Consider the following 9,360-nt stretch of genomic DNA (forward strand, 5'->3'; position numbering starts at 1 on the left):
TGACTCTGACACTTCTGTAGATGGGTTGGGCGAAAAAACGTTGAACAAACAGATGAATATTTATCGAAAACGTTGACGAATTGGAGCTCTTGAGTATAGACTCGATGAAAATTGATGAAAACGTTGACTCGTTGGGACTGTTGACTCGATGAAATTGCCGAAAACGTTGACTTTCTGAAGAGTAGACAATCTCCTGTATAGTGACAGGCTTCACGGCAAGGCGTGGATAATCTTCTGTACGGGGACAGGCATCACTCGCAGGTAAATTTATTGGTACACGACGTCAAACTTTTGTGAACGTATGGCTAAGTTGTAGTCCCAAACTGCAAGCTGGTACAGTGTGTACGGGGTATGAAAGTGTGGCAAATGTTAAAGCCACCGCGATCAACGACCCCCAGTCATATCACCTAGCCGAAGCCACCGCGATCAACGACCCCCATGTCATATCACCTAGCCGAGGCCTTCGCACACATTATGCTAATTATACATCAACAAGCAGCTTATGTCACAATCCATACACACCACTGCCTATTGCGAACCTCGGAATGTCTAGCGTTATTCTATTGTGGCATAAATGCTCCAGGGCTACTACTCTCTGTGGGTACAGGCCTCCACATCCGGGGAACAAAGACAGGCAGTAGAAAGTTTGTATCCATAACTAGCCGTAGAAAATACGACTATTTACAGAAACGAGATGTTTTTTGCCGTACGGATTCAACACTAATGTTATCACTAACCTACGACGAATACCTAACTATATTTCGCACTACGGCAAACCTTCTTCGACTGCATTCACACCGTTTTACGCCTCATTCCGTGCGTCACGGCATAGGTGCAGTGGATCTGCGCCTGGTGAATACACTCACTTAGGATATCCAGGTCCGTGGCTGATGGACATCAAGAAATCGCTCTTAATGTATTTGAATTTCGGCCATGCTCTGTTGTTCTTTCAACAGCTACCAGCAATTGCTGTGTGTGCGTGCCATAGAATGGGCCAGCATGCATCCGCATGGTGTATAATACTATACACGCTGAAAACAGCGAAGGGAACCAGAGGGTTGGTTCGAGGACTCTTTTTGAACTTCTACATACACTCGTATCAGTTCTGGCCTACCATCTTTAACTGTGAAGAAACCCAGGGCTTTCTCTTTTAAGCCCAACATAAATAAAGTCTTGTAACCAGCGTATTGTGTCGAAATTACAATGCGCTTGAGCAGTAAAATTCTGAGAACAATTAGTCTTTGAGTGTCCATAATTGGTTTTTGTGTCTTCATTATTAGTTCTTGCGTCTCTATAATTAGTTCTTGAGTGGCCATAATTAGATTGAAATGCATTAGTGCAGTTGTCGCGTCCATCAACACTTGTATGGCAACTCCTTGATGGTAATTCGTATGCTTTACTATCCATACTTGACAAGCACAGAACATGCACAGAACATCGATGCGTATGCGTGACACATTTCGTTTTTACGATTGTTGGGTTAAGGTACCCTTTAATATATACATAAAGAATTGAAATGTCAGGTTGTGAATACTGTACCTTTACAGCTCTTCTATATTTGTGCTGCAGTGTTGTGGGAGGATATATCATTCACCCCTCACACAACAGTTTAATTCTACAGCTCATGAGCTACGCATATCCACATTGTCGTCTTCGGATCTTAATGTATGGGCACATGCGCATAGATCTTTATTGCTGATCTCCTAAGTATCAAATATGGTCCCGCCCTACCTGTCGCTTGCCGCCTGGATTCTTGTAGTCATTTTTCATCGACCCCAAAAGCTCGTCTAGGAAACTAGGCGGTGTACTTTTCTTCGCCTGCCTTGGCTTCTTCTTCGGCCTGTTCTCCCTCAGAGCCTCTCCAAGCTGTCTGTCCGCATTAGCCGACTCGTTGGCGCTCGACCCTCTCTCTCCGCTACTACCGCCTACAGTATCCACTCGACTGCCTTTCCTAAAGCTTTCCTTCCCTTCAGGTGCGGCTTTAGGCCCGCCCTGGGGCCCAGGATGCTTACTATGCGGTTTACAATTGCCGGGTTGGTTCGTGTACACGTAGGTTCGAGAGGAGGGGTGTTGGTCGCCTTCCTGCCGGTAGTTTGGTACAGATTCGCGTACCAATCTGTTGCTGTTGGGCTGTTTGGTGTTGTTGGTGGCCTGCTTCACGTTGTTCTTTTGCTCTTTGGACTGCTTCATTGGTTGTTTGGTACTGTTGCTAGGGTGCTTTGCATTGTTCATTTGTCCTTTGGACTGTTTCATTGGCTGTTTGGTACTGTTGCTAGGGTGCTTCACATTGTTCATTTGCCCTTTGGACTGTTTAAACCCTGTCCCGTCGTTTTGGGTCAGGGGCTGTGCTCTACTATCGCGCCCACCCTCCTGGCGCAGCTGCGTGACGCGGTCGTTGGCGTAGTCCTTTGTGTCCTGTGAGTGGCTCCGTTTGAGCTGTTTCGCATGCTCTCCATCGCCCGTGGTAGCCCGTGCGTCGTCTCGACTGCCTCGGCTGTCTCTGCTGCCTCTCCTGTCACGTGCACGTGCACTGCTGTCCTCTCTCGTGTGAGAATGGTCCCGTTGGCTGGTTGTACGGGCCACCCCTTCCTTGCCCTTGCCCTTGCCTGCGCCTGTGTGCGTCTCATCGATCTCACCCTCTTCCATCTCATTCCCATCTGCCGACCCAGACCCCTTCGCCTTAGCTTTCGGGTTCTGTTGTTTGTCCAGGTGTTTTGCTGTGTTCGTGCTGCGGTCTTCGTCCCGTCTTCTGCCCGTGTCCGTCCTCGCATGCTTCCTGTCCTGGTTGCCGTCGGCCTCCTCTCCTCTGGTACGCTTGGCTGTGTGGCCCCTGATTTCGTTAGAACTACCGCGGCTACTGCGCCCCCCACTGCCACCCCTCGCCCGTCTGTCTGGCGCATCAGGTGCATGCGAGTCCCTTTTTCTGGACAGGTGCGTGTCTCGGATATCTGGGGTCTTTGTCCTGTCCCGGCTATCTTGCCCTCTACTACTGGGTCCCACGCCGTGCGCCGAGGAATGCCTGTTCCTGTCTGCTGGTTGACTATACTTGGCCTGCACAGCAGAAACCATTGTAGTTCGCTCCTCCCCGCCCCCGCCCAAGCCCGAGCCCTTTCGCTCATCTGCCGTAGAGTCCCGTCCAGCCCTGTCCACACTGCTCGGGCCCACCCTGTCCTGTAAACTGGGTGGGAGGGCCTCCCGAACCCTTTCCACACTGCCCCTATCTACCCTGTCCTGTAGCCTGGGTGGGATGGCATCCACATCCATATTCGAGCTCTCGTATGCCATGGCTCGGTAGCCGCTGGTGGCCTTCGGCAGTGCGAGGCCTATTTGAGCATCCAGCTTCATCGCATTGGCCGGTGGTTTGTGTTTCCTGCTATCGGAATATGGAGTCCAGGGGCTGTCGTCTCTCATGATATTACGCTCGCGCGCATCATCCGCCAATTCCTGCGGAGCCGATACCAGCATTTAAAAGGTTAAATGGTTAGAAAAACTGTCAAAAGGTTAGATAAAAATGTCAAAAGGCCAGATTAAAAGATTAAAAGATTAGGTCAAAAAGATAGTTTACTTGCCTTGAATACATATGAATCCTTGTCCCTGGATAGAAGCTCAGCGTTCCCCAGTACCCACATACAATGCTTCGCCCGAGTGAGTGCGACATTGAGACGCCGCACATCTGCCGTAGAGCGTCGATTCATGTGAAAGAGAATGAGAACCATATGAGAAAGAGAACGAGAGCCATGGGTACGGATAGCACCCCAATGCGACAGTTAATATGCGACAGTCAATATGCGACAGTCAATATGTGACAGTCAATATGTGACAGTCAATATGCGAAAGTCAATAGGCGACAGTCAATATGCGACAGTCAATATGCGAAAGTCAATATGCGACAGTCAATATGCGACAGTCAGTATGTGATCGTCAATATGTGACTACACCATACAGTGGACCTATGGCACACTTCACCGGTGCACTAGCAATCGACCGAGGCTCAGCTGTGGATATGGAGAAGACGCTCATAGCACACAGTCTGATACTATCGGGCGGACGCACGTGCACAAAACAAACCAGGCGCACATGTCCACCACAACAACCAGACTGGCACTAATCCTCGATTGCATATAGTGCTTAGGTGACTATATTGACTATATATTCGGTTAGTGAGTATTCGAGTACAGTATGTGGTGCCTTGTTGAGCAAAGCCTGCCCACGCATGCAAAGTTAATGATGTTGCGTGAGAGCTGTGTTTGCCAAGACGTTGCACGAGCGCTTCACTGTATTTGCCCGTTCCAAGGCGATAGCAATGACACACACACACACACACACACACACACACACACACATTGGTAACGCACAAAAACACATACCGTTGAGAAACCATAACCCAAACACATACCGTTGAGAAATCCGATGTTGCCGCTGTGACTCGCACGTACGCAGGAGAGGATGATGATATCTTTCTCACGTCCCTGAACGCAGCCAGATTGAACATACGGCAGGGGTGAGCGATGAGGTGATAGTAATAGTATATGAAGCACTGCCACTACTAAGCCCATCGGGGTACACTAGACCAGGGCTCTAACGACCTACTCCTTCAGTGGTTAGAGAAAGGAATACGACTATAGTTCTATGAACACTGTGAGTATGCACCCCGTCTAACTAGTAGGAGGTATGAGAGAATGGGGCAGGCAGTAAGAGCAGCCATTGTTTTCAAGGCCGTTTATTGGATGAAAGAGAAGATCACCACAGCATATATGCATGCGAAACAAAATGGATCCCCAAATAGAATACAAACAAAATACAAACAAAATACCAAAAAAAACAAACAAACAAAATACAACCAACATACCTGGTAGGAGTCGACAGAGTCGATTTCCACGTGACTCAGAATACTGTCTCCGCTGAAGAAACTGCAGAACTTCTGACGGATGAGTTTCTTCTGGGCCGAATACGGAGTCACAATGCCCACTCTGCCAGAGAATCCGGTGGCTTTACAACTCCTAGTGGACCGTGGAAAACCGGGTTTTTGGATTTTAGGGTTTAAGAGTTTTAGAATTCTAGGATATTCAATTAAAACCGATAAACTATTGTATACTCCTTACTACACTTCTATCCGAACTTAGGGTATACGGTTTAGAGATACGCGGATCAACAAATATTTGAAATAACGTCACTCGATTGTCCATCTGTTAGCACTCCTAAAACCCCAAATCTGTTAACACGTGCTAAATGACACGCACTAGACATTGCACGAGAACAAGCGTGCAGTTTCTTAAAGCATTGCCAAACCCCAATTGACTACTAACGACCAATGACACTAACAGACACACAGGCACACAAGCACAACCAACGAAACCATGGTCACCTATTAGCAACTAATGACACTAACAGATACACAGGCACACAAGCACAACCAACAAACCATTGTCACCTATTAGCGACCAATGGCACTAACAGACACACAGGCACACAAAACATCCTTCCCAACCCGAAACCCTAAACCCCTCAACCTTCCCGTCGTAAACCGATCCCAACGCTCACACAACTCGGCAGAAGTAGACCAACGCAAATGATATATTAGGAAAGAAACCACTTAAACCGCCCTAAAAAACAAATGAGACTTACAAGCACACCCAAATGAACAGCGCCAGGGCCTCTACCGCCTCCTGTTGGTTGATGTAGCTGCCATGCGATCGCTCTTCCATGCCTTTGACATTGGCGAACATGTACGGCCCAAACACGTGCTGGTACACGGGGGTCTCAGGCATGTTGAAGGTGGTGTGGTGGTCTCTGAGTTGTCCGTTGTAGAAGTGTTTGGAGGGGAAGGCGGCGATCTCCGGGTGCATGCGATACTGCACCGTCAACAGCTCCACAGGGCTGAGGCAGCGAGAAATGGGACAATGGGGTGGAGTGAAATGGGGCAGAGATAAATGGGACAGAGATAAATGGGACATAGATAAAAGGGGCGGAGATAAATGGGGTACAGTGAAATGGGGTACAGTGAAATGGGGCAGAGATAAATAGAGCAGAGATAAATGGAGCAGAGATAAATGGGGCAGAGATAAAAGGGGCCGAGATAAATGGGGAAGAGATAAATGGGGCAGAGATAAATGGGGCAGAGATAAATGGGGCAGAGATAAATGGTGCAAAGATAAATGGAGCAGAGATAAATGGGGCAGAGATAAAAGGGGCAGAGATAAAAGGGGCCGAGATAAATAGGGAAGAGATAAATGGGGTTGAGATAAATGGGGCAGAGGCAAATGGGGCAGAGATAAATGGGGCAGGGGACAATGAGGTGAGATTAAAGCACTGAATATGAAGCGTTTCTGGACGTTTTATCAATTCTGGCACGCAAATTGTACAGGTTGCGCTTGTTATTAAGGTGGAGTGGGCCAGGACATGTATGCGGTTTGGTGATGTGTTGATGTGTTGAATGTCTGACATCTTGCATTGTGTGTTTAGTCAACACACGCGCAGAGACAACACAGGATGGTTGGAACACAGACATGTATCCACACGGACACGTGTGGATGAACGCCAAGACAGGGCAACGGCATAACTCCGGACGGACTCTCGCTCGCACACGTCCAATGTACATAAGGCAACCACGGCACACGAGGCCCTTTCCACGAGCAGAGGAATACGCAACACATGTCATTCTGCCGGTGGGGTTTATACAAATGAACGCACAATCTGAAGTGGCACCTTGCCCCGCAGCACACTAGGAATTTCAACTCCCATTGCACATGCACAACCACACAGCATCAAACGAAAACTACGGAACGTTCAACTGAATGCCATGCTTGTACCTTATCACAAACAACAACAAAAAAAAACAAAGTATCGTGCAAGAAAGTGGCATGCGTATACCTCCCTATATCACAAACCAAACAACAACCAAAGAAAAAAAGTATCGTGTAAGTAAGTGCCATGCTTATACCTTCGTAGGGGCCCCATACCATACCTCTTTATGTTGTCTGGCTGCTGCATGAAGTACAACTGCATCCGTCGAAACATGCTGCGGTCATAGCCCAAGTCCCTACAAAGCAAAAGTAGCAATCCAGATGAAACACCCTTCTCATCCTGTACTCTATACTTACTACTCTATACCTACTGCTCTATACCTACTACTCTATACTTGCGTGCTTGGCCTTGGCTATTCCACAGAACAAGTCAGAGTTTAACGAACAGTTTGGTACATACTTGGACACTTGAGATTGGACTGTGGCTGGCAGCTGGTTGGGGTCACCCACCATGACGCATTTGCGCCCGTTGTGCTGCAGGGCAATTAGCACATCAAGTTCGGTAGACTGCGCCGCCTCATCAATGACCGTGAACCTGTGCACCAGTGTTTAGGACAGGGCAGGTACACATTCTTGGTTATTTGTCCCGGACTACCCGACACCCAACCCACACAGCAGCAGCCGCCTAAACCACTTTGTATACCATCTACATGCACACGCACACTCGGTGTACACCCGGTACACGGTAACAGCGCAGCCATGACACGCGAATAGAGTGGGGAAGGTTCAAACAAACGCAAATAAAAGTCAGGATGATCTGACAACTACAGCCAGGCAGTGGACCATACCCAATATCAATGCCTGCTCTCACATAGGCCTGATTTCCGGATCCTGCAAGAGGAGAGACAGGGCAGTGGCGTGTGAGAAGGGAAATACATAAGGCTACACATAGTATCATCAACGCCTACCATGAATGCATGTGTATATGGATGGCTACGGACGAATTACACATCAATTCACATCAGCATGTGCCAGTTCGGTACATACGACTATCCACAATTTATCAAGCCTAGTATGTGCCACAGGCACAGATACAGGACATGCCATTGAGCGTGGTGGCGATGATCTCCGCCCCCTCGAGGATGTTCTTCCTCTCTTGCTCACGCAACCGATTGAAGTCCTTGTTCATTGTCTCTAGGGCCTTCTTGGCTGTGAGGTAACTAGTCTTTGCACTGAATGACAGATAACGCGATAAGCGGGGCGGATGAGAAGGCTACAGAACACACAGCAACAGCAACAGCAACAGCAACACACGAGCACCCATTCACAGCACATGAATATATCATCACACCAGCCATGGACTGGTAATAGTCAGTCATGGACTGTGATAAGAAGCAACGCACGAGCACGCATTCACACGTCAAGATCTGACACAGTCGCACTAAAAAGTGGTCAATAGACAGTTCAGGCGAACAACAACACACGCGAGGGTCTGAGGGGTATCATCTGGGGCAAAGCGCTCAATGGCAATACAAACACCGGCATGCTTACAGACTGGGTTGCTAAGCAACCGCTGGAGTACTCACCCGAGCATTGCTCTGTTGAGCTCCACCATGCGGAAGTCTTCCTGGGGATTGGGGGCGCTGTATTTTAAACAGAACACACATGAGCAACGGATAGTGAGTGAGTGCGGGGTAGGTAGCACGAGGACACTCTCCACCAATCAGAATGCGACGAGTTAGGGCGAAAGATCGGCATGATGTGTTGATATATTTGTACATACAGTCTAGTTGCCATCTGTCGTTGAGTGTATGCGTAATAGATATGAATGGGGTCAACAGGTACGTTGCTATCTGCCCTGTCTGAAGGCGCCGGTACAGTACAACGCCCCTGTACGGCGCTTAAGAAACAGATAAACATACGCGACTATGTACACACTGGTGTCACAGTCTAAGCCATACACAGAAAGAAGAAGAAAACACAGAAGAGTATATTGCCAATAGAAACGTTGATCACGTACAGAAATAGCCTCGAACATGTACTTTGGAGTGACGCCGACAGAACATACGAGCAGACCTTAAACATACACATGTTCACGCAGAGTCGTAATGAGCACATGCGCATATGCACCAATAACCAAAGAATAAAGCGTATACACATACACAAGCACATATGTAAACACATACACAATTAAACCACAATCTGTATTCAATACGTAAACGCATACTAAATGCACGATCGTCATAGATCCTCCGGTTCAGCCGATGCAATCCACCCGTCAGTACGTGTACACATACTCGACCACAAGTATCTGCAACAAAGCAACACTCCAAGTCTTTTGCACGATGGTGTTGTGAGTCAGACATTAACATAACTAGTGTCCTTTAAACCCTAAAACTCTACGATTGACATACCCAGTGTCCTTTAAGTGAGCCCTCCGCTCGTGAGCAAGACGTTTAGCTTCTTCATACAACTTCCATGTTTCCTGTCGCAACTCTCTCAGTCGGTCCCTCTTGCAGTTCAGCTCATCCAGCAAGTCCTTGGCCTAACAAGGAAATACAACTGCGCGATTAGCAGTTGTGAATAAATTATATATAAATATAAATATAAATATATA

General features: G+C 47.9%; 1 protein-coding gene across 1 annotated transcript; it reads right to left on the reverse strand.

The window, feature by feature from the left end:
* Positions 1 to 1,668: 1,668 nt before the first annotated feature.
* Positions 1,669 to 9,292, reverse strand: SARC_11712 (hypothetical protein). Its single transcript, XM_014294196.1, has 11 exons — positions 9,158 to 9,292; positions 8,330 to 8,386; positions 7,848 to 7,975; positions 7,592 to 7,634; positions 7,204 to 7,338; positions 6,965 to 7,039; positions 5,626 to 5,877; positions 4,850 to 5,000; positions 4,397 to 4,469; positions 3,570 to 3,673; positions 1,669 to 3,444 (listed from the first exon to the last, which is right to left on the reverse strand). Exons 2-11 carry the CDS (start codon positions 8,356 to 8,358, stop codon positions 1,711 to 1,713), a joined length of 2,724 nt encoding a protein of 907 aa, XP_014149671.1. The 5' UTR covers positions 8,359 to 8,386; positions 9,158 to 9,292; the 3' UTR covers positions 1,669 to 1,710.
* Between the last annotated feature and the right edge of the window lie 68 nt (positions 9,293 to 9,360).

Source organism: Sphaeroforma arctica, assembly GCF_001186125.1.
Source record: "Sphaeroforma arctica JP610 unplaced genomic scaffold supercont1.1836, whole genome shotgun sequence".
NCBI lineage: Eukaryota > Ichthyosporea > Ichthyophonida > Sphaeroforma > Sphaeroforma arctica.